Genomic DNA, 26800 nt, shown 5'->3' with positions numbered 1-26800 from the left:
GGTCTTGAGCTGTTTTGCTGCTTCAGGACCTGGAAGACTTGCTGTGGTAAACAGAACCATGAATTCTGCTGTCTCCCAAAAACTCCTGAAGGAGTATGTCTGGGCATCTGTTTGTGACCTCAAGTTGAATTAAGTGCACTTGGGTTATGCAACATGGCAATGGTCCAAAACACACCAGCAAGTCCACCTCTGAATGGCTTTAGCAAAACAAAATTAAGACTTTGGAGTGCCCTAGTCAAAGTCCTGACCTTAATCCAATTGAGATACTGTGGCATGAACTTAAAGGGAATCTGTCACCCATATTTAGTGATATCATGTAAAGATATTACCCAATTGTGCGTCCCATAAGGATTCTATTAGGGCTTTTGACTCCCCCGACCCTGCACCTTTGAGGCATAAATACCTTTTTTATCTTGTTGGGGATGTATGCAAATCGCCGCGGTCCGGTCTGATGGTCATGGCTTAGTCACCTTCTCCCCCCCCTCCTCGGGTTGCTGCACGTAATCTTCATCTGTGAATATCACAGATAACGTTGGTTTCCGCGCTTGCGCATTGTAAAGCCTCCAGCGCCTGCGCAGTATGCTTTGCCCAACTGTGGGCGAAGCATATAATTGCTACTGCGCATGCGCCAGTATTTTCCAGTTCGGTCTATGCCCCGGAAGTGTGTCCTGCATTTTGTGTTTACTTGTGTTAACTTTGTCTGATATTTTCATTTGTTGGGTGATCTGAAACATTTAAGCGTAACAAACATGCAAAAGAATAGGAAATCAGGAAGGGGGCAAACACTTTTTCATGCAACTGTATATGGTCTACAGCGCAGCTTTTTATAACTGGTATCTATTGCTGTATGGTCACAGTATAAGAAGAGGGACCAGGTCGTGTGTATCTGCTCTGTGCCGGGTCCGGTACTGTCTGGGTTGTCTCATCTGTTGTCCAGGGGAAAGCTTAGTTGACCGCACCTAGACTTGCATCCGGGAGCAGAGGGTGTGGCAAAGCTAAAAGAAAAGCCACAGCGCGCGGAAGCGGACAGATTTGGCGGGGACAGACAGCGCGCAGCAGAGAGAAGTGAGTGTTCCAGCCCTCGAGCACTGCAGCAGTGCCGACCCACATCCGAGCATCCGTGCTACCACCCGCAGAGACTGTGCACAGAGATGGGCAGCGTCCCCGCTGGCCTTTACAGAGCAAGGTGCAGAACGCTTCGGGCCCATGAGTACCGCGCATGTGCTGCCTGAGAACGACCAGGTGTGACCGTTATCTGCGCTCTGACCCTCCAGTCTATATTTGCCGAGGCACATTAGGCTCAAGCCGTGCTGCGACCCATATCCTCTCCACCGCACCCATATATGGACCAGAACATCAGCGGAAGATATCAGAGACTAACCGCTGCCGCCAGAAGATGGATCATCGTTATCTGCAGGACTCCATCTGACCAACCCCTCTTCAGCTGTTGTTGGTGCCATTGCTTGTCTTGCAACCCCACAGCCTGAGAACCAACTGACTGGATAAGTTAATCCTACCCGAATTATTGGTTCTATTGTATCCTTTACTCCTGAACTGCTTATTTCCCCCATATAACTGTTTACCTCCCTGCGTGGAGTAACCCTGTGTTAAGTAAAATTGTTAACCCTTGCGCTGTCTCTTGTCCGTCACTGCATCCCGCAACCTGCTCTCAACGGTATGGGGATAATATTAGTATTACAGAAAGGGAGATCCAGCACTCCTCTGAAGATAAAAGATTGCCATAGAATTGCTATTATTAAGAACACTTGTTTGTTCGAAACGCATCAGATGATTTTCTCCCTAGTCTAAAGCTGGATTTTAATTTGTCTGTAATAATAAAGCCATAAATTCTTTTATCTTCAGAAGAGTCATAATTGCCAACTTTGTTTTTTATTTTTTTTCTGGACAGCATCTCAAAAAAAAAAAAAAATCACAGAACTTTTTAATGGACACATTAGAAAACCATAAAAACCTGTTAAGATTATAATTGATCCATGTCTACAGCTCATAATTCCGATATGAAGACATCAGCTGCATTCACTGTTAACTGTGCAAGGATGATAATTACAATCATAATGATCTGTATGAGTTTTTCTAGCTTCAAAAAAAAAAATCACGGACACAACTAATTTTTTTTTTTTACAGACTGGGAAAAAAGGTCCCTATTTTTACGGACTGTACGGGAAATTCTGGACGGTTGTCCACTCTTTCTTTTTCTGCATGATGTATGGAATGGAGCATCTTGTCCGTGCACTTACTCCAAGGGAGCATAACAATAGGAGGTCAAAGGGAACTTTAGCAGTGATTTCTGGGCCAGAAGGCCCTTTTTTCACACAAGACACTAGTATTATAAAGGTATATGGTAGGTGTGAGACTATTCTGGGACAGCTGACTTTCAAGGTTTAATGCAGAGTTCAGACATCCATGTTTCATGCTAAAAGTGTGGACAGACCGAGGGTCTACTGCCCAAAACTCAACAGCCTCATATAAACCTACGACGCTGTCAAATTTTGGTTTGGAGACCCGCGGTCACACTGGACCCGAACATCACACACAAATCATAAAACCCAGATGTGGGACTTACTTACGGCCTTACTTGTAGATTTGATCTCTGCAAATTGAGACATTTGCATGTTGTATTAATATGAAAAATATTACTAACTGCACAGTGATGGAAAAAAATATCCAATGACAGCATTGGAAATTAATTCCAGATTTGTTTCTCTTCCCTAATAGCGCAGCTTAGTTACAGTTGTTCATGGCGGATTACACATCTTTGTGTTTGGATCGTTGCGCTGTTCTTACAGAGCGAGTAAAGTACAAGTGAGGATTGTAATACGACTCGCTCCATTAGGAAGGAATTTATTCAGAGACTTTTGTGAGTTGGGGAAATGTTTGTGCCACTTGTGTATAACCTCGAGATCGTACAGTGAAGTTTTTACAAGGCTCTCAAGTTCCCGGGCACGTGCTCCTCATGACAGGGAACCTGATGATGGGACGGGATAGACCTTGTCCGCGGCTGGTGGTTCTGATAGTGTCTATTTATAAGTCTTCTCTGGGTATGCCGTGCCGAATTCACATGTGAAGTTTACTTACAGGTCATGTAGGATACCTTCATTTTAGGCTATAGGGCTATAAATACAAACTACTCACAATGTGACAGCTAAAAATATTTTAACACATTCATCCCTGACAGTAAGCGGGTACAAACTGCACCCCAGGGATCAACTTAATATTCTAAAAATGCAGGGGAAATCATCTGACCAAGGGTAGATACTAACAGCAAAGAGCCCCCTGAGCTAAATATCTGTGAGGGTCCTTAGTGATGAGTGAACCCTAGCGGTAAAGTTCTGGGTCCATACCGGAGTCCATGCATGGAAACAATATTTTTCCCAGAAGTCCGTCATAGTGTTCGGGTTTGTGGCCAAATAAAGCTTGTTGAAAGGCTGCTGTGCAGCCAATCAGCAAGCTTTTAGGCTGTGGAGCCATCACAGATATGCCAAGTACTGGCACGGCTGTGATTTACCGGCGCACCATATGACCCTGCCCATATAAAGGCAAGGTCAAGGATTGTGCCATCATTCTGTTCCTCGTGTGTTGTCAGTGTGGTTCTCACCTCCCTGGGCAATATCATCCTGTAGCTCTGTGCCATAAAAGCCTGTTCCTGGGCCATATCAGCGTCGTGTAGACTGCCCTAACAGCCTGTTGTCTGTGCTTGTACGATTTGGAAAAAAAAAAACCCTTGTACTCTGTTCCACAAAAAACAGTTGCTCTGTGGCATAATAGCCTTTAATAGAGTGCCCAAATCCACCCTCTTGCCTATGAGGTATTTTTTTCTAGGAGGGAAAACCATGAGTACTGCTGGTGGTGATGGTGTAGCTGATGGAGGGAGAGGACATGGTTGATCTGCTCCGGCTACATGTCCAACTACAACACCTTCCGCAGGTGACAGGACATTTGGCGTTATTTAGTAGGCCCCGGTGCCACAGAACGAATGGGACAGGGCAGAACATGGGGAGGCCATGTTAGATTAGATGGTTGAGAGTACCTCCAGATCCTTCACATTTTTTTCCACCCAGTCCCCTGCAGAAAGCTCTCAGTTGGCACCTGAGGATCTTAGTCATCGTTCTTACACCTCAGCCCATTGCAAATCATCCCAGCAGTCTCTTCTGCTGTTTGATGAGTCCGCTGGCTGGGGTTTCGTGGCTCATCCACCCTAACCTGACTGACGAAAAAAAAAAAAGTCCGCCCGAAACAGCCGAACACAGACATCCACAGGTTCGCTCATCGCTATCTACAACCTATACTGTATATAAAAGTAATAAAATGAATATGGTCCATAGAAAACAAAGAGAATCACTCTCATAATTTTGCTTAAAACTGATTCAGTTTGTCAGAAAATAACCTGAGGACTATGATAAACTCCCAAAAATATAAAATATGAATAAAAAAAACCACGGGACACAATGTCAGGCACCAAGCAAGAAAATCAGACTGTGACCTATCAATCAAGCTAAAGAGGCCATTAAAGAGGCTTTTGGAAACAAGCTCAGGAGACAGAGGCGTGACAAAGCACTTAATACCTCATTTGCATGTGAATTAAAGAACAAATTGCTCTGAATGCAGCAACAGATAGAAGACATAAAGGTGTTGATGGATTTAACTTACTGACAGACTGTCTTTAAGGTCATATTTTCAACTATGTTTTAAGTGCAAAAAATATCTGCCCCATTAAATGCCATGTTTGCATGATAGCACTTTCTTTTGCCATGATTTTCTGAAATAATTTTTAAAAATGCCATGATTTTCCCATTACTTCGGGAAATTGTGGCAAAAAATAGCAGCACAATTGCATTACGTAGACATGGTTTAACAATTCAAACAATGTGATTTCAAGAAAACTCTTGCCTAAGGTGGGTTTTTTCATGCCTTTTTTCCTTATCCTCTTCTATGGGGTGCATGAAAACACTTGCACATTTATGAAATGAATTAAAAAGGAACAAATACAGGCATTGCCAAGAGGAAGATGAGAGACACCAAACCCAACAATACAGACGAGCTGAAGGCTGCCATCAAAGCAACCTGGGCTTCCATAACACCTCAGCAGTGCCACAGGCTGATCGCCTCCGTGCCACGAAGCATTCATGCAGAAATTGATGCCAAAGGAGCCCCGACCAAGTATTGCGTGCATTTACTGACCATACATTTCAGTAGGACAACATTTCGGATTTTAAAATCATTTTTCAAGCTGGTGTTATAAAGTATTCTAATTTCCTGAGATAATGACTTTTTGGGTTTTCATTGGCTGTAAGCCATAATCATCAACATTAACAGAAATAACCACTTGAAATAGATCACTCTGTTTGTAATAACTCTATATAATATATGCATTTCACTTTTTGTACTGAAGAACTGAAATTAACTTTTTGATATTCTAATTTTGTAAGAAGCACCTGTGTGTTCAAAGCAAGAAGTGATTTTTTTAGAATTTCAGAATTGTCTGGGCTTCCTGTCAATATTAAACCCCTGAAAGGGATTGTCATCTTCCATTGTCAGGAGCGCACTGCTTGATAAGGCCTGTTTCACACTTCCGTTTTTGTGTCCGCCAAACGGATCCGTTTCCGTTTTTTTGACGGATCCGCGGTAACCGTAATGGAAGTCTATGGGACAAAAAAACGGATCCTGCAAAAAATGGCGGATCCGTTTTTTTACGGAAAACAACGGATTTTGACGGATTTGAAAAAACGGAAGTGTGAAACAGGCCTAAGGCGTGTGATCCTGCTCGATTGACAAATTGGAGCATAGGCATGAAATGTGCGCTCCCCATGCTGCTGGATGAGGCTTTGCCCTTGCAGCACTGAATGATGAGTGGTATTGGAACGGACTGGATTTAGCAGAGAACAGTGCACACTATAATGATCCTGGCCAGCATTAGTGCAGGAAAGAGCTTGCAAGCACTGCGCATATTCAATGGTAGACAATAGGAAATGAGCTTTAATTTTTAAATATCCGGGAAAGAGCTAATAGTAAACAGATAAACAGTAAACAGATACTGTGCATGTATTCACGAGCACTATCGAACAATAACTATCAAAGGAGATGGAAATAACCCTTTAAATCTACTCGATCAAACAAATAAAAATCCAACAGGTTTGGAATTTTTGCATCACATTTGCGTTAGGTTGCAGCACTCATTGAGATTAGTGATGAGCGCGTGTGCTCGTGTCCTAATCGAATAATTTCAGTGTGCTCGAAAAAAAAAATACATATTGTTTACATATTGTATAAGTTTCCTGAAGCAGTCTCTGCTTGAAAACTTAAAGACTGAAGTTTTTTCATTTAACTCTACATGCATATATCCTGATTGAGGGGGTCAAAAACTACAAGCTTTCTAAGTGGAGACCGCGTCAGGAAACGCTCACCCCTGGGGAGTTTTTGGGGCAGTTTTTCATTCACTAAAGTGTGTTGGAAGTTTTTTTTCTTGAAGCTTTTTTTTTTTTTTATCGGTCTTATCATTGGACGGCGCCTAGTTTGGAGAGGTTTCCTCCGGAATTCACCTTGATGAAGTGACATTTTCTTTCTTATTTCTCACCAAGAATTTGTCAAAACCTAAAGTAGGGAAAACAAAAATGCTCAAAAGACTGAACAAAAGAATATCAAATCGGTTTTACAATAGGAGTCTTTCAAGCACTTTTTTCTTTAACCCAACCTGCTTAGAATATGACCTCTTGGGCTCTGCGCAATGAATATCTAGTTATTGTCCTGGGTGATCAGTGCACCTCATTACCTGTGGGTATCCAGTGGTTCATTCTGCAACATTACTCAGCGGCCATCAAAACTTATTAAAAGATATAAAAGCTCCTACAGTGATGGCGTCAGTCTCTAGATCAGAGGCAGAGAAGTCCTGTTAGTCAGGAGCTCAATCACTAGACTATGTTCACATCCACACTTTTCAATTTTGCATTGGTTCATCACATCATATGTTGGACGCCGTCAGCATGTGAAGGCTCCAATGCAGAGGTGAACGTAGACTTAGGCTAGTTTCACATTAGCGTTTTTTTGCGCAGCGCATCGTGCGGTTAAAAAACGCAACGAAAAACGCAAAACAAACGCGCGTTTTTTTTACATCATGCGCACGCTGATGCGTCAAAAAAAGCAGCGTTACTTGCGTTTTACATGCGTTTTTGCATGCGTTTGCGTTTTTTATGCGCATGCGTTTTTAGGTGTGACATTTCACAATAGAAAAATCCTTGAACACCAATGGGTCACCAGTGGGCGTGTGTCATTGGAATGTTTTATAGACCCTGTACTGCTGAATTCATCAGATTTTGCTGCTGTTTCCGGTGTCAAGATGGACCTGCGTCTGGATAATTTCCGCTTCAAGCTGGGTCTTGACATCGCGCTGTCTCAGGCGTATGCCTTTTGTTGCCAGCAAGAAAGGGAGAGGGAGAGACAGCAGAGACGGCAGCGGCGTCGGTTTTGGAGGCATCCAATTATCGAACTCCGGGAAAGCCGTGGAGCGTATCACACGCTGTACAGCGAGCTACAGGAAAACCCGGAGAAATTTGCTGACTATACACGGATGTCCCAGGAAAGCTTCCTTGACTTGCTGGGTATGGTTGAAGGAAACATCCGGAGACGGGACACTCAGCTCCGGCGTGCCATTCCTCCCGAAGAAAGGCTCCTTGTCACCTTACGGTATGTATGTTGTTATGTTTGCCTAATTTTTTTGGCTTTTTCCAATTTTTTTTTTTTTTGTCAAAAAAATTAGGGTTTTTTTGGCTATTGAATTTTAACATTATTTTTGGGAAATTGCTTTTTTGCATAATGGTTTTTCTTCTGTCATGTACTAATCCCAAGCCTTTATAAAATGTTTTTTTGCTATGTTGTATTAAAAAACATGCAAAATAGTTAGCCCATGTACTTTTTTATTTTCAGTGTTTTTAGTAATACCCAAGACAGAAATATAATTATTTTTTCTTTTTATGTTTTGCAGGTTCCTGGCAACTGGAGAGAGTCTTTCATCCCTGCATTTCCAGTACCGGCTGGGAATCTCTACTTTATCCGGGATTGTTGCCGACACCTGCAGGGCTCTGTGGGATGTTCTGTGTCCGGAGTTTCTGCCATTGCCCACTGCCGAAAAGTGGCTTCAAATATCGGACAAATTCTGGGCAGTCTGCAATTTCCCGAACTGCCTAGGAGCGGTGGACGGGAAGCACATCCGCATCACAAAACCTGCAAGAAGTGGCTCCGAGTACTACAACTACAAGAAGTACTTTTCCACAGTACTAATGGCCATTGCGGATGCAGACTGCCGCTTTGTGGCGGTGGACATAGGGGCATTCGGACGGGGCAACGATTCCCAGACTTTTAAGAACTCTGATATGGGCCGGAGGTTGTACGGCAACCATTTCAATTTTCCACTGGCACGGCCTCTTCCCCAAACCCAAACTCCACCACTGCCATTTGTAGTGGTTGGGGATGAGGCATTTCAGATGTGCCCAAACCTGCTGAAGCCGTACTCCAGCCGTGACTTGGACCACCCCAAGAAAATTTTCAACTACAGGCTTACGAGGGCTCGCAGGACTGTAGAGTGCGCCTTTGGCATTCTAGTGTCCAGATGGCGAATTCTCAGCACCGCCATCAATCTCAAAATGGAAACAGTGGATGAGGTGGTGAAGGCATGCGTGGTTCTCCACAATTTTGTTATGGCAAAGGAGCGGCCGAACTTTGACATGGATGAACCTGCTGCCAACCCTTTGCCAGATTTTACTCAGCACCCTCTTCGGTCATCGGTCGAAGTTGCACAAATGAGGGACCAATTTGCGGACTTCTTTTTATCCGATGTGGGTCGTGTAGCATGGCAGGATCAAATGGTTTAATAGTTTTGTTGTTTGTTAAAAATAAAATACATGTTTTTTTTATACCTGTACCCAGTGTACTGTGTCTTAATACACTCCACTACTCACCTGCCCAAGTTAAAGAAAGGGAAACCACCATAAAAATAAATATATATATATATATATATATATATATATATATATATCAAAAGTAAAAAAATAGGCAGCACTCAAATTAAATGTGAAAAAAGTGGATACTTTACTGATCCTCAAGTGGCAACGTTTCAACGGTGACCCGTCTATCAATGGCTTGATAAAGACGGGTCACCGTTGAAACGTTGCCACTTGAGGATCAGTAAAGTATCCACTTTTTTTCACATTTAATTTGAGTGCTGCCTATTTTTTTACTTTTGTTAATTTGGCTGTTTGGACACTGGTGAATAGGTTTTGCACCAACTATTTAATTTTGGTAGTGCTGCCCTTTTTTTGATATATATATATATACACACACACATATATATATATATATGTGTGTATGTATATATATATATATATATATGTGTATATATATGTGTTTATATATGTGTATGTATATATATATATAAATAAAATAAAAAAAAGAAAAATCTGAAATATAGTATCCCTTTCAGAGTTGGATGGCTGACCATCCGGTATAAAGTAAAGAAAAACAAACCATAGTGTACGGCGCAGTGTGTGCAGGCGGCGAAAGACACAATAACCAAACATTATTTTGAAATAAAAATTTAACATTTATTTTACTATTATTTTTTAGTTGGTGGAAACTGGGGGGTGTGGAGGGATGAGGAACGGCTTTGGGTGGAGTAAGGGGTTCTAGGGGAAGGAGGAACCAAAGAAGTGGGGGAAGGGAGCCGAGGCAAGGAAAGTTGTGAAGTGGGAGGTGAGGGGTGAGGGAGGGTCAGAGTCCTCCTCTTTGTTTTTTTTATGCCGGTGGCCCGTCGTCTTGCTGCTGTCCTCGCTAGAGCCTGAGGACTGGCTAGACCCCGGGGACCTCCTTGAGCCTCTGGACCGCCTTGAGCCTCTCGACCGCCTTGAGCCTCTGGACCGGCTGGAGCTGGGGGACCGCCTGGCGCTTGTGGACCGCCTGCCAGGATCTTGTACCTGCTGTGGCATGCTGGTGGTGGTGGATGTCCTGGCAGGGGCCGTAAATATTGAATGCGGGTCCCCCAGCTGATGATGCTCCGAGGTGGTGGTGCTGGTGGTGGTGGCGGTCCATGCAGGCGTGGTGGCTGTGGCGGTCCATACCGGGGTGGTCCTCCCGCTGGTGGTGGTTGTGGCGGCGCTACAGGCAGGGGTGGTGACGACGGGCCATCCAGTGGTGGTGGCGGCAGCAGTGGTGGGCCAGGCAGGAGCAGCGCTTGGCATGGTGTTGGCGGGTAAGTGTCCAGCTGCACTCGGACTTGGGGTGGTATATTGGTGTCCGGCGAGGCTTGGAAGTGTGGTGGCTGTGCAGTGATATGCAGCAGAAGTAGGTAATGCTGTAAAACGAGTCAGGGGTGGCACCGGTGGAAATGCCACCGCTGACTGCTGCATAATCCTACTCTGCTGCATAGCCTGCATAAAAGCATTGTTGCCGGCCTGCATGACAGTCAACTGGAGGTCAGGGGTAAGGTGTTCCGCCGTGTCCCGAGCAATTTGGGTATAAAAATGATGCGCTGGTCTGGCGAGGTCGACTTCCAGGCGCTCAAGGCGACCCTCGATAGACTTGTAGCGTTGGTCCAAAAGGAGGAAACCACTCAAGTCTATCGGAGAGTGCCTTGAGCTCAATTCAACGAACTCGGGCATGAGAGGCCTGTCCGAGGTCCTCTGCCGCTGCTGGCGGGAAGTGCCCACAAAACCAGTAGCAGAGACCTGGGACAGGGGAACACCTGAGCGACCAGCTTCCTGGTCTCCAGATGACTGTGGTACAGACCTGCAAGGTGCTTCCTCGCTGATGGATGGCTGGGAGGGGTCCGGGGCAGCTTGATAAATGACGGCTTCGGGCCCAGGTTGCAGGGTGCTGCTCCAGGTGCTGTGAAAAGAAAAGAAAGAAATTACTACCATAAATTAACAATCGCCAACTCCTGTGGAATAGAAAAGCACAGAATAAAACACAATACAGCTAGAAAATACTTACGTTCGGGAGGCAAGGACCGGTCTTAAAAATGCCAAGGCACGATGGTATCTGTACTTCGTGCCGGTCCTTGCCGCAGCACCACTGCGAACCTGCTTCTCCTGACGGATATCCCTGTTGAAGCGGTCCTTCATCGAGCGCCAACGGGTTCTGACTTTGTTCACTGTGGTGGAAAAAAAAAAAAGAAAAAAAGTAAGACTATGCACTGGAGGCTGTGATGATAGAAACTCCATGGAGTTAATAGCATCACACACAGTTGGGTGATCCCGGCCAAGATCACTGCTGCATCACACTGCATTTAAATACTTACGAAAATCCTTGCGGACCCGGGGAGAGGCGTTGTCCCAGCCATCCATCAGCGATGCGGCCACCTCGTTCCAGAGCCGCCGGATCACCACGTTGTCCGAGTGCAGTTGGTGACGGGTGTCCCACAACGGGACTCGCTCCTGGACTAGACGGATGAGCTCGTCGTTGTCCAGGGCGAGGTCCTCCTCCCGCTGTGGATCCTAGAAAAGAAAGACAAACATTAATCTTTGAAAGATTTTAAAATGAAAAATCTAGAAAAATAGCTGAAGAGCCCGGCGCTGCCCGGGCATAGTAGAACTGTGGTTAGTTATAGAAAATTATAATTATCCTCCATCCCATAGTCCCGTGCCCATATACCATCATACATATCCTCCATCCAATAGTCCCGTGCCCATATACCATCATACATATCCGCCTTCCCATAGTCCCGTGCCCATATACCCAAACATACAAACAAACAAACAAACAAACAAACAAACACACACACACACACACACACACTTTGAGCTTTAAGATATTGATACACAAGCCATGAAAAAAATTTTTGTTTTAAATGAAAATAAATGCAAAAAAGCAACAAACACGGAAAAAAAAACCATGAAAATTAAAAAAAAAATCTTTAAAAAATGATTACCAAAAAAAAAAAGAAAATAAACCAGCCTAGAAATTAAGTTTAAAAAAAATCTGTAACCAAAAAAGCAGCAAAAAAAAACTAGGAAAATTACCAAAAAATACTAATAAAAATTTACCAAAAACATAAAAAAAATACAATACAATACAGTTCCAAAAAAAAAGAAAATAAACCAGCCTAGAAATTAAGTTTAAAAAAAATCTGTAACCAAAAGAGCAGCAAAAAAACTAGGAAAATTACCAAAAAATACTAATAAAAATTTACCAAAAACATAAAAAAAATACAATACAATACAGTTCCAAAAAAAAAAAGAAAATAAACCAGCCTAGAAATTAAGTTTAAAAAAAATCTGTAACCAAAAGAGCAGCAAAAAAAACTAGGAAAATTACCAAAAAATACTAATAAAAATTTAGCAAAAACATAAAAAAAATACAATACAATACAGTTCCAAAAAAAAAGAAAATAAACCAGCCTAGAAATTAAGTTTAAAAAAAATCTGTAACCAAAAAAGCAGCAAAAAAAACTAGGAAAATTACCAAAAAATACTAATAAAAATTTACCAAAAACATAAAAAAATACAATACAATACAGTTCCAAAAAAAAAGGAAATAAACCAGCATAGAAATTAAGTAAAAAAAAAAAAACAGTCCGTCTGTACTTACATCACGTCTTCCCGCCCGCACTTGGCCTTGCTGCTCCTGCCGTTCCTCCGGTGGTGGTGGCGTGGTGGAGGATGAGGTCTGAAAATTAAACAAAAAAAATTAACCACATGTGGTTATTTTTACCAATCCATACGGAAGCATGGTACTCACTTCTTCTGCCTCTTGCCCTGTCCCGGGGACATATTCCTCACCAGATGAAGACATGCTGCAAAAAAAAAAAAAAGAGACATAAGTACATAGAAATGTATTGAAATTTCAGCCAGACATTAGGTTTTTCATACTTACATTGGTGCAGCTTGCTGTGTGTCCACTCGTTGAGCAGTCTGTTAAGTATTGTGGAATCCCAGTGCCCACACCATTTTATCACCTTGTTTTTTTTTTACTGTCTAGACCACATTCCAGACATGTTTATCTTAGAAACGCATGCGCATAAAAACGCAAGCGTGCGCAAGACCATGTGCACGCATGCGCTCCCATAGGCTCCAATGTGGTGTTTTTGCGCATTCCGTGCGCAAGCGTGCGCATGCGTTTTTTTGACGAGACAGGGCGGAACCAAAAATGCAACATGTTGTGTCTGACGCGCCTGGCGCAAAAGACAAAAAAACGCATGCGCACGAAAACGCAAGTATGCGCAAGACCATGCGCACGTCATGTTAAATATAGGTGCGCAGTGCGCATGCGCACAGGTGCGCATGATGCGCTGCGCACAAAAGCGCAAATGTGAAACCAGCCTTAGCTGTTGGCATTGCCACTCCAAATCCCTAAAACTATGCACATTACGGCTTTAATTCTCGACTTATATGCATCCCAGGACGCGTGGGTGGCGTATCTTGAAGGGTGAATTTTCAAAGTATAATTTTCATATACAAGCAGTTTCGAGAGCAGGGACAGCACTCAGAAAAATTACACAAGTAACAGGCGTAGCTAGAGGGTCAGTTCAGCTCAGGCAAAACAGACCCCCGAAAGACAGCTGAATGCCAAAACGTGCGTTGGGGCAGGCACCATCACCCACAGGAGGTAAATTGTATTCTTGCACTTATCTAATCATTCATATATGATTATTTAGTATTATCTTGTGGATAAAGTATGCCCATATGGGGCTTTTTTCTTTTCAGCTACCTAGCTGTATAGGAACATAATCATTGGGGTTACGTAGTGTGTGCAACCTCTGTTTGACCTAAGGGTGGGTTCCCATTAGGGTTTCCCACTTTTTAAACTTTGTCTGTTTCCTTATGTGATTTTCTTGATATGTAATAAAATTTATACTTTTTTAAAGAAAGATTTTTTCCATTTGGGTTCGTATGTATGTTATCGGAATCAGGCAAAACAGAGTGGGTCGCTCACCGGATCACCATGTTTACAACCTCTGAGGCGCACCCCGATTGTGGGATTAGAAGAACCTCAGTAGATAATTGCGCCGGTACTGAAAATAAACCTCTATACAAAGACCAACATTGATATTACCGCCATATAGTGGTAGATAGAAGTCCTGCAGAATATGTAAGAGAATAGTTATAGATGGTGACTTACAGAATATGTTCCTTCTGATGCAATCATCCATTTTTCTTTGTCTTTACCATCTAGCCCAGGCCGACATGATGACTTCTGCCAGTCACGACTCGTTTGCAGAGATTACAACAAACACACAACACATTTCCAGCACCGTCTACATCTATCCTCCCCAACCTGCACAAACTCCTCATCCTGCTGATACCCCAATGCTGGCGGCTGCACTGTGTGTCCCTATTGCTGGCCCAGCACAATAACAGCATTCCTCTTACTGCCCCATTTAATGCCATCACTGTGCCCCTTGCAAAGCAAAATTCCTCCTTTGTGCCCTCTACATGGTAAAATCGCCCCCTAGAAAATATTAATGACCTTGGCAAGTGCCCTAGAAAAGTGTCCAAATTTTGCCCCCCCTCCCCCCCAGAAATAATGTCCCATGAGTTTCCCCCTTGTACAGTTCGCCTCCACACAATATGATTTTCCCACAGCTCCTAGCGATACAGTATAATGCCCTCAGACTCTATGATGCCCCCACACTGTATCATGGCCCCCCCACACAATAATAAAACAAACATCATATTCTCACCTAACCCCGGTGAGTCCGACAGCAGCAAGGCAAAGGAGGAACGCCGTGGCGATAACATTGTGCCAGGACATGCAAAGGACGTCAGTTGCTCCACCTGGGACCTACTATGCCACGGATTGCAGGGCTAAAGCGACCTGCAGCCTACAGATCAGAGACCGGCAGTGCATGGGCGCACCTTCAAAAGTGCGCAGCTCATGCCAAAATCCTACTAGCGCACAATCTGCACACCCTATGGTAAAGATAGGGTGCGCAGATCGCAAGCGTCCATGTGCGACAGTAGACGGCGATGACCGGATGGGGCAGGCAGGGAGCCGGCAGGGGGCGGGACTTAGTGGCGCCGTGCGCTGCATCGAATAAACGCTAGTGTGAAACTAGCCTAAGGAGGGAAGGTCTCCCTGTACAAGCGCGGAGCATAACTATCAGCAAGTTGAGCACAGTTAGGAGTGGTGGACACTACGGGTGGGCCCCTCCAGCACGCTTGTGGCCGGCACGCACACTAACGTTCTGGCATTTTCTTGTAACATCTTGTAGTAACAATATATAGACACTGCAGTCGAATAACCCATTATGAGAAGATACTTTAGGAAATATTAGAGGATGCAGTTCAGAATGTGTGTACATTTTACCCATTCATGTACCGCTACTCTACATCATGAGACTGCAGCATGTGACATAACGGTATACAAACGCACACAGGGAGTGATACAAGTGATCCATTTTATTAAAATAGGGGGGTAGTATAAAAGGAAAAAGCAATGATAAAAAAAAAAATGAGTCCCAGAATTGTGGGGTATGGATATGACAAATGTATAGATAAGATCTAATATAAAAAAAATTAAATATTTCATTATTCCCCCCCCATTGATATTCTGCATGTGTATTTTCTAGCGACTTTCGTTGTGAAGAAAATATCCAGTGCCCCCTACTGGCTGCAATAGTAATCTTCATAGTGACAACCAATCGGACAAAGGCTAGGTTCAAATGTATACAGTTCAATCTGCTGAATGTAGGCAGGCACTCGGCTGAATGAGCCCTTGTTCTGTATGAGAAAGCTGGAGATGGAGAACAACGTAATTTGTGTTACCAGATCAAAACGGCGAGATGAGCAATGCAACCACAATATAAAGCCAATAATATTCTTATACTATAGCCGAATCCTGCCTGCCCTTAAAATTGTAGGCTTTCCGTGCAGGAGAGGCATTTAAGGTTAGGGTCCTAACAAAGAGGTACGCCTTGCTGTGGTTGTTGGGCTCTCATGAATTGGCCAATTTGTGCACCCAGTACCTTAATTTAAAATTTGTTTTAGCATTGATGCAGTTCCGATGATTTTTTATATTCAATGCTTGCATATTATAGCATTTCAGTGTCCTGCTGTATTATCTTAGCCAATATTTTTACAATGCCTATATATAAGAAAAAAAAACACATTATGCAGGTTTTCAAGTCATACTCTAGTTCAGTTTTCTGTTTTTTTTTTCTTCAGTATGTTAGCATTCAGTACAAATAGGGTGTGGCTCCCTTTTCACTGAGCTGGGCAGTTCATATATAGTCCCTCCAAAGCTGGGTGTCCGGATGGGACCTGGTAACTACTCTCTGCCACTGTTCACACTAGGTAGGTTTTAACAGAGAGAGTAGTTACTGCTGTCACATTTGGGTATACCTTGTCGTGGTGGGACGGCTTTATGCGTTTTTGATCAAAAAGTGTTTACAAAATACCCCATGTTAATTATTTAATGCACTTGCTTTTTTACTTATTTATTTTCATTAGGGTATATGCACACGTTGTCTTTTCTATGGTAATGCTAATATATAGTATGCAGTTGTGCTCAAAAGTTTACATAGCCCGGCAGAATTTTTGCTTTCTTGTTTTGGCCTTTTTTTTCAGAGAATATGACTGATAATGTCAAAACTTTTTCTCCACTCATGGTTAGTGGTTGGGTGAATTCATTTATTGTCAACTACTGTGTTTTCTCTTTTTAAGTCACAATGACAACTCAAAGCATCCAAATGACCCTGATCAAAAGTTCACATACCCTGGTGATTTTGGCCTGATAACATGCACAAAGTTGACACAAATGGATTTGAATGGCTACTAAAGGTAACATCCTCACCTGTGACCTGTTTGCTTTTAATCAGTGTGTGCATAAAAGCTGAGTTAGTTTCTGGGATCCAGACAGACTCTTGCATCTTTCATCCAGCCACTGACACTTCTGGATTGTGAGCCATGGGGAAAGCAAAAGAATTGTCAACGGATCGATGGGAAAGTGTAGTATAAAACAGTTCAACTACAAGAATTCTGATGTAAAACTGCTTGAAAAGTTGCAAAGCTTGAAGCTGTGCAAAAATTGTGTGTCACTTTCCCAGCCAGCTCCACTGACTTTTTGAGAAGTGGTTGGGGCTTGGGCCGGACGTGACAAATTTATCATAATTCATATAACTTACAACAGAAACCTATGCCACCCTTGAGAGGCTCATGTTCAGTAATAAATCTGAGGATTCCTTTGCCCCATTGCGTTGCGCCCTACGCACATAGACCAAGTCCTGTGGGGAAAGGTGTATGACACATGTTCGGTTTATCATCTCTTTTGCAATTTTTATAAAGTGACACCACAAGTCACAAAATGTAAGACGCCCCTCACCCAATCAGATAGCACTTATCACGACCGTAATATACAACCCAGTGTAAATGTAATGAAATGTGGATTATTCTACATGTTTGGATCATACACTTCACAGACCAAAGTAAACAATTTTTTTATTATTTATTTTTTTTTATTTCTGTATAAGCTAAAAGAAAATGTACACGCTTACATTTCATAAGAACTTGGGCATGCACTTGGACCTTGCTGCTACAGATCAAATTTGCTTTAGTTTTTTTTTTTTCCATAGGAATTTTCCCATAAATTTACATCCCAAAGTCTTCAATGTATGTACAGCCTAAACCATAGCAACCTATGATTATGCATTTTTTTATTTTATTTTTTTTGTTTGTTTATTTTTACACTGTGCAAATCAGAAGAAGAATAGTGGTACAACAATAGACACAAATAAAAACTAAATAAGAACAGTAATCAGAAACACATTCATATTATTTTGGTCCTTCTTAACCCAAATCAAGCTGATTAAGCCCCAGAAAACTGCAACTGTATTTTTAAAACACACAGACAAAAACGGAGCCGGACAGACACGTGGATGGTCATAAATGGATGGATTCATTTCATTGTAAACCCTGTAATAAAACCTGTCCTGGCAGATGGCGGCATAACCCAACGCCATTACTCCTGGCAAGGAACGGGCTGCAGAGCATTGTTACCTGGAGGTCCTTGTACAGATCTCTTCTATTACGTTACTAAGAATTCAGGACCTGGTATCTCTCCAGACATGCCGGTTTTACTAAATACTTGTGTTTGCTATTAAATGGCAGGGGAAGGTCTTGTCATAGAACTCTGCATAGTCTCGTTCCTCTGTTACTCCTCCTGGAAACACACGATCATGGACTACCTTTTTTTTTTTTTTAAACCATCATTACTCATCTTTTCCTCTATGGGGTGGGCCTCTAATATAATCTGACATTGCCTTTGTCCATAGAAAACCTGGCACCAACTATTAAGAAGGGTTAGTGATAATTAAACAGACACGTCAGAAGCGCTGCTAGACCCTCTTTCCCAGCTCTAATCGCTCTTGGGAAATCCGGGAGACTGCAAAAATAGGGGTGCGCATTATGGATGCGATATATATCGATATGTTCCTTACACCGAAAAGTCTTGGAAAACCCCTTTAATTTCACAAAGTGCGGGGAGTGCTATACATTTTGCATTATTTGCCGCTCAAATGCAGCACTGCTCTGCTGTGCTCTGCCGGGACAGACACTAATGATGTCCATCGGTCACCAGGCCCATGCAGTGTTCTCCTGTGCACGCATAGCCAATGATTGACTGCAGTGGTTAGGTAAATAATGGGTGGAATATCTTTCCATCATGGATCTCTTCTACATCATTCCCCCTGACAGCTGCAGGCCACAGATTTCAGCAGTCGAGTGACTGATGGACAGGGATGTTATCGCTTCTTGTCCCGGAGGGAGCACAGAATTAGCAGAGCTAGAGCGGCAGGAAAATAGAATAGTAAATAGCGATTATTTCCTTTAAGGCCCTTGTACACAGTTAGGAGTGGGTAAATGATCGTTATTATGACCGTTTGGTCCCCATACAGTTTGTATTTTGTTGGCAGCACATCCTCTGTGTACATAGGAAAATGTGCTGCCGACAACGAGGATTTTTAACGCTGCGTTCTAGATACATTTGCTCGTTCGTTGGCAAAAACTGCTGCCAAAGATCAGACATGAGAACGGCTAAGTATCATGTAAAAGTGACCTTAAAATGTAACAGATGTTTTAATTTCATAGGACACATGAAAATTAGCAACTTTGTAATACATCTTATTAGAGAAATCCGCGTTTTTCTCTCCACCAGTTCTGATCTTTCATTTTCAAAAGTCTCAATTATCGGGTAAAATCTGTATTCAGTGAAGACAGATCTTTTTCATTGCAGAGATAGGAAATGGCGGCCGGCAAGTTTCTATGTAGACTATGGCGGGGTAGGAGCTCCGCCTCTAGCTCCTCCATCATCCTCTCCCCTCCTCAATTTACATGGAATCTTATCAGCACCAACTGACGCCTCTGATCTCCGGAATGTAAAAAGTCTGTCTTCACTGAATACAGATTTTACCCAAGAATTAAGACTTGAAAAATAAATACTCGGTCCTCGCAGAGAAAGAAGCCGATTTCTCTAATAAAATATATTACAAAAGTTGCTTATTTTTATGTGTACTATTGAATAAAAATTAAAACAACGGTCACCCTTTAAGCTTCTGGCATCTGTATGATAAGAAAGTACTGACTGCGTTGGCGTGGTCAGCCATATTACTTTGTTCACCCAAGGTAATCAGCCCCATCATTGAGAGTGTGATAGTACTACATGTATACCTCTGAGGGAACAAGGACGCGACCGCCATACTGGATAGCATCCAGCAAACAACGGAGAAGTGTTTTTTTTTTTTTTACTGACGTTACAGAAGAGAACTAAAAAAACCTACAGGTTATAATGCTCCTAAAGCCCAATTCTGCAGTCAGCTACACCACTGGAATATGTAAGATAACACACAAAGAAAAACAAAAAAAAAGAAACAACACTGAACATGTAGATGTAACAGTACAACAACTGCAATACAACCAGGAGTGAAAATTTAAAAAAAAAAAAAAAAAAAAAAATCACCACGACAGGCTCACAGGCAGTGAAGGTTTTGCATGTTCACTTCTGTCTCTTTGATTTTTATTCGTAAGAAAGGATCCCCCAGTGTATGTACCCAGCATAAAGAAAAAACAAAACATCTCCTCTAGCCTTTATATACAAATTATTTTTTTAGATTTTTCATATAAATGAAGTATTCAGTGTTGAAATAGACATCAGAGTGTATATACCCTTAATAGTGCTGCTTACCGACAAATCAGCCGATGTGATTTTATGAAAAAAAAAGCAAGAACACTTTCATCCTCTTTAAAAAGTTTGGATATAAAAACATCCAATGCATTTTGGATTCTTTATTATTTCTCGCAGTTTTTGTGTAATCAATCAGCCTTGTCTTGAGAATTCGTTAAAGGTGTTAATGAGACTGGGAACATCAACACCTTGGCATGCATGAAAGATAGGTCGGGGAGGCTGGCGATGACTTTTGCAGCCTCTTCGCTAAGGTTCTCGTCCCTTCTAGGTTTCCTGCGAGGAAGAGGTGAAACACAATGTAGGTTAAAACAAACAGGTCAAGGAGCTAAAGAGGAAGAGTAATCTAATACAACTGTAAAATAGTCTCCATTTTCAATAAAAGTCGAGTACAAGAATGGTGGCGCCACTACGCCGCGGAGATCCACCTACAGACGCCGTGAACGGAGCCGTGGAGATCCACCTACAGACGCCGTGAACAGAGCCATGGAGTTCCGAGGGCGCCCCCCGACTCTCTACGGAGCGAGGGCGCCCCCCCCCCCCGACTCTCTACGGAGCGAGGGCGCCCCCCCCCCCCGACTCTCTACGGAGCGAGGGCGCCCCCCCCCCCGACTCTCTACGGAGCGAGGGCGCCCCCCCCCCCCGACTCTCTACGGAGCGAGGGCGCCCCCCCCCCCCCCCCCCGACTCTCTACGGAGCGAGGGCGCCCCCCCCCCCCGACTCTCTACGGAGCGAGGGCGCCCCCCCCCCCCCGACTCTCTACGGAGCGAGGGCGCCCCCCCCCCCCCCGACTCTCTACGGAGCGAGGGCGCCCCCCCCCCCGACTCTCTACGGAGCGAGGGCGCCCCCCCCCCCCGACTCTCTACGGAGCGAGGGCGCCCCCCCCCCGACTCTCTACAGAGCGAGGGCGCCCCCCCCCCCCGACTCTCTACGGAGCGAGGGCGCCCCCCCCCGACTCTCTACGGAGCGAGGGCGCCCCCCCCCCCCCCGACTCTCTACGGAGCGAGGGCGCCCCCCCCCCCGACTCTCTACGGAGCGAGGGCGCCCCCCCCCCCGACTCTCTACGGAGCGAGGGCGCCCCCCCCCCCCGACTCTCTACGGAGCGAGGGCGCCCCCCCCCCCCGACTCTCTACGGAGCGAGGGCGCCCCCCCCCCCCCGACTCTCTACGGAGCGAGGGCGCCCCCCCCCCCCGACTCTCTACGGAGCGAGGGCGCCCCCCCCCCCGACTCTACGGAGCGAGGGCGCCCCCCCCCCCCGACTCTCTACGGAGCGAGGGCGCCCCCCCCCCCCCCCGACTCTCTACGGAGCGAGGGCGCCCCCCCGACTCTCTACGGAGCGAGGGCGCCCCCCCGACTCTCTACGGAGCGAGGGCGCCCCCCCGACTCTCTACGGAGCGAGGGCGCCCCCCCGACTCTCTACGGAGCGAGGGCGCCCCCCCGACTCTCTACGGAGCGAGGGCGCCCCCCCGACTCTCTACGGAGCGAGGGCGCCCCCCCGACTCTCTACGGAGCGAGGGCGCCCCCCCCCACTCTCTACGGAGCGAGGGCGCCCCCCCCACTCTCTACGGAGCGAGGGCGCCCCCCCGACTCTCTACGGAGCGAGGGATCTGTACGATTATCTATGGTGGGGCTCATGTAATGTTCAACATTGCTATTACAATAGAGTTAAAACGAAGAATGTGTTTTTTTTTATTAGGAAATGGAATTATTGATTGTATGGTAATTAACTACATTTCATGCATTGTTTCTGCCAAATGCAAAAAATAAAAAATAAATAACAGTAAAAAAGGTTCTAATGAATAGCTGCAGTGAAGATGTACAATGGCACAAACGGTTAAATCCTGGATGGAAGATGATGTTCTGCAGCTTTCTGCAGGCAGACACAGGCGGCCATGTGTGCGTGCGTCCCTCAGCAGTCTCATTACGCCTTTTCTGCCTTTGTTATCATGTGATCAGACTACAATACATTTCCCGTGGGACATTCCCGCGCTTCACGAGGAAGCCACAATTAGCATATGTAGAAATGACTGCGAGCGCTGGTTTACATACGCAGCTAATGCTCGGGTCATCAGCGGCAGCTCCTGTCTAGATGCATAATCCTGGCGCGTTGTACGAGATCTGTACAAGTCAGTCACTTTCTCGGTTGCCATAGAAACCAGCAACAAGGTTAGATTCCATGCAACGCACCCGGTGCGAGAGGAGAGCTCGGTCTCGTCGGAAAGAGAAAAAAAATAAAAATTCTCCTATTGCTGCATATGAGGGGATAATTGTAAAATAACCCCCAACAATTAGAGGTTTCCTGCTACAGTGTATAAGCTGAATGAATATGGAATTACCGAGGGTATTCTCTACCTCCAGTGACTGCATACAGCCAGAATTTTACAATTTATATAGAACCTCTCGCTAGGTTTTTCCACCACCCGAGCACATACCACATAAGCCCTTTGTTTTTTAAAAAGTTGTTCTACTTCATATTAAAAATAGGATTTATTTTGATAAATAGGCCATTTTATAATTGTATGCAAATTAACTTCTAGGAGTCCAGGAGGAGGAGTCACAGCAGGAGAGTGAGGGTGGTAAAATACATCTAGTATGGTATGATTGACACCCTTGAGGACAAGGTACATCATTGGGTATGTTCTTCCCAGCTTGATTGGTAGAAAGCGAATGTGCAGTCAGCTGCCAACCTGCCACAAGAGGACATAAAGCTGGCTTGTGACGATGTACCCTGTACTCAGGAGAGATAACCAAGCCATAGCTGCATGACCACCTTCACTCGCCTGCTGTGTGGCTCCTTCTCCCCGACTGCTGAAATGTAATATACCGGTACTGTACATTAGGGTGACCGGATCTCATATGGGGGGGGGAAAAATGTCAGAATCTTGTTCGTCTGGACCCCACAAAACGATTCCCCTTTCCAGATATTGAGAGAGCCAAAATTTGAGCTCGATCAAACGACGTTAACCCGTGCCGCTTGTCGCTCAAAGTTTGAAAAAATCCAAATTGAGGTATTTTAAGATTTAGGTATTTTGCATAGTCTGTTAGACTATAAAGAATGTGACAACAACATTGCAGAAATAGCCCTGACCAAATTTTCGAACCATTTGTGGTATTTGAATGCAGAGTTGGTGGGATTATCGTTTTTTGATCCCACCATTACAGACAATGAAAAGTTGTCAATGGCTAATAAATTGCTCAGTAGCACAGATGAACCATCAGAGCACGCTAACCTACATGAGTTGATAATTTTACATAGTTATCTAATCTATTCTAGAGCTTTTGTTAAAGTAGTTTTTGAAACGTCAGAATATAATGCTCGGCATTTGCTTACAAATTGCAGGACATATTGCTTTTGTTCTTCATCTTTTGTCAGAAGGTCGTTAAAGTCGGTTACTTCCTACCTCTTAATTTTTCTTTCCTAACTTTTGGCTTTACAACCCTAGCGTGCTCTGATGGTTCATCTGTGCTACTGAGCAATTTATTAGCCATTAACAACTTTTCATTGTCTGTAATGGTGGGATCAAAAAACGATAATCCCACCAACTCTGCATTCAAATACCACAAATGGTTCGAAAATTTGGTCAGGGCTATTTCTGCAATGTTGTTGTCACATTCTTTATAGTCTAACAGACTATGCAAAATACCTAAATCTTAAAAAACCTCAATTTGGATTTTTTCAAACTTTGAGCGACGAGCGGCACGGGTTAACGTCGTTTGATCGAGCTCAAATTTTGGCTCTCTCAATATCTGGAAAGGGGAATCGTTTTGTGGAGTCCAGACGAACAAAATTCCGACATCGATTTTTTGCGGTCACCCTACTGTACATACACTGACTGGGCCAATTCAACATCTTATTTTGCAAAATCCCTCTATTATGTTATAAATTATTACATAGAAAACCTTCAAAAAAAAAAAAAAAAAAAGCTACACTACAGTAACAGCCACTGGTTCCCATAAGGGGGATTTGATCACTACTGAGACAACCCCTTGTGATTCCCCATCTTACCATCAGTAAATGGTAACGCCTATACTCCCCTCTGATGCCGTTGCAGCGATGTCGGTACTGGCTCTCTTGGAGATCGTGTGTTATGGTTAGGACTTTACCTTGCCGATGTGCTTGTGGTTTCTGCTGTGGACATCAGTCTTGCAAATGCATCAGTCACTTTGCTGCTGGCATTGGAGCACTCCACCTTTGCCGTTGTCAGTGCGTATAGCTCGGGATCCACACCTTTCAGTATAAAATGATAATCAGTGATGGAAGAAGTCAGCAAAGATGGCGATTAGTCACTTCACTGGCCACAAAAAACACACCCCGCCGCACACTCCTCTCTGTATCTGAGCACTTCAGAGACACCAGAGTCCATTGAGCATTTCCTGCTGACATGCATGGCTGAAAGGTCTCTGCATCCCAATAATGGAAGCAATGGGGGTCCCACATAGGTATTTACCAATTTATAGCACAAATGTATGTTGCATATATGTAAATATGTAACAGAAAACAGTACTTTCCAGCTCCAATAAAAACAAAAAAACATGAATGGTCAAAGTTATATAAAATGACATATCTACAAATGGAAAGAAGAGCTGATTGTTTGATGAACAAACTTTTTGTACATGTAACTATGTAAACAGGCGTATAAAATAAGCAATGAAGACACTCAGATACATAAAGGAGTATGCAGAGGACACGCACTGAACACCATTGTAAATCTACTACTAGCTACTAACGCCAGCGTGCTGAAGCATCAGGGACCGGTCGGGTGATAACGTGTTTGAGAACAGGACTGTCGAGGAAGAAGTTTAGTAATGGACTACTAGAACCAAGTTCTTTTTTTTAATGAAAGGTGTACGTTCATTAAAACATATTTTTTTCCCCATGATGATTGATAAAAAGTGAAACATGGATGGGCTTCCTTTAGCTCTGAACTTGCTATGAGAGTCTCTAGCATTACTAAGGGGCATAACATCGTTCCTCGGTCCTGCTTTACCATGACATAAGCTGAAAAAAAAAAAAAAAATGCTTCTTCAATGGCCCACATATTCTAGGGAAGCACGGTATATTTAATGTTGAACTTGCACTTTAATACACAAGGAACCAAGTCCATACTTAAAGGAAATATATCATAAAATGAGCTATTGTTTTAAATCAGGTTTCTGTGTTCAATGTATATTTAAGTCTAATGTTTTTCGTTTTTCCATCATATCACAATCTGTATAGAAAAATATAACACTCCTCAAAATCTTGCAATTCTGACGCTGGCCACCGGGATCGTTTTAGACTCCCATGGACCAATTTATCAAAACTTTTACGCCACAGAAGTGGTGTAAAAGCTTTGCAAAGTGTTTGCGTAATGTTGGGTGACGCAAAAGTTTTGCGGCTTCTGGCATTTTCACAGCAGTTGGCATCCGCTCTGCCAAAATGAGCATGGATTGAGCGGTTATGAGATGTGGCGAAATCCTCCTGTCAGATTCATCAAAAGTGCCGGGCTTTTGAACAGCAGCATTTTTGTTGTAGTTCCTGTTCTGTACAAAATTATTTTTCAGTAGTCTCATTATCATCAGAGACAGGATGACAATGATTGGTCACGCTTCTGTACCATTCACAACTCTCCCTTGACAATGACCTTTGCATTCGCTCATTAGATGCCTCAATACAACTATTAGGGTCCAAGTCAGTTTATTGTTGCTAATGTACATGTGGAATTTCTGAAAGAACAGGGGAATTAGAATAGCCACACTGGCCACTGTGAAAATTGCATTATTTATAATATTTGCTTTTAAATACAGATCATAATATGAAGAAAAAAAGAAAAAAAAAAAAAAAACTACCAAAAATGTTAAAAAAAATATAAAAAAAACTAACATAAAAAAAACTAATTTAAACACAGTTGTCCTACATTTCGGAATGGAAGTCTGCCCTAGAGGAACACTACTCTAAAGTCTCTTCTTCTCTCCATTCTACTAGATGAGCATGTCAAAAAAGAGAATACGATATTAAACACCAATCACCTGCAAAGCCACCAAACCCGAACTAAACACAGAAATAAAGAAACCATGAGACAACTAAACTGGACGGCCACCACTGCACCACCAGCTACTATCACATGCCTGGGAACTTCCATAGCAAGCTGACCAGAGCGATATTTGCTGTGTTGTCAATGTGAGTGTTCTTGGGATAGCTGAAGGACCAAAGTAGAAGCTACTATGGTATTATAAGAGTGGCCTTTGCTCTGATATATGTTTTACTGCGGGCAGCAGAAGACCAAATAAATGGCCTGGGATGATTGTTACTGTCAGGTCAACCTGCGAGTTCCAAGGCATGGTCACCACACAGAAAGGGCAAAACCACTCCCAAAAGTTCAGCAAGCTCTAACAAATGACTTTCCCAGAAACAAGTGCAACTTTTTTTTGAGTTAGAAAATTAGTTTGGAAACCGCTGAAAGTATATAGGACGATATTACGCCTTATCTTTCATTAGTAGGGTTTCCCAAAAGACTGCTAGAAGTGAAGGTTTTTTTTAGCAAATCCCAAAGTAACCAGAATTTCCTAAAGATGCAAAAAGTGTAAAATTAGTAAACATGTTAGTAACAGGAGATGACTAGTAAGGCAACAGATAAAACATTAA

General features: G+C 43.5%; 1 protein-coding gene across 3 annotated transcripts in view; it reads right to left on the bottom strand.

Moving 5' to 3' along the window:
• Positions 1 to 17421: 17421 nt before the first annotated feature.
• The window catches only part of AFTPH (aftiphilin), a 76964-nt gene continuing 67585 nt past the window's right edge, over positions 17422 to 26800 (bottom strand). For all 3 annotated transcript variants that reach the window (XM_073553768.1, XM_073553767.1, XM_073553766.1), the window contains 2 exons: positions 24280 to 24403; positions 17422 to 20451 (listed from right to left, as the gene is read on the bottom strand). In XM_073553768.1, the coding sequence (XP_073409869.1) occupies positions 20307 to 20451; positions 24280 to 24403 (269 nt within the window). In that variant the 3' untranslated portion in view covers positions 17422 to 20306. The remainder of the gene's footprint in view (positions 20452 to 24279; positions 24404 to 26800) is intronic.

This window comes from Dendrobates tinctorius, unplaced genomic scaffold (assembly GCF_039654945.1).
Source record: "Dendrobates tinctorius isolate UK_male_01 unplaced genomic scaffold, ASM3965494v1 ptg000203l, whole genome shotgun sequence".
Taxonomy (NCBI): Eukaryota; Metazoa; Chordata; class Amphibia; order Anura; family Dendrobatidae; genus Dendrobates; species Dendrobates tinctorius.
This window is presented reverse-complemented; position numbering and strand designations above follow the sequence as displayed.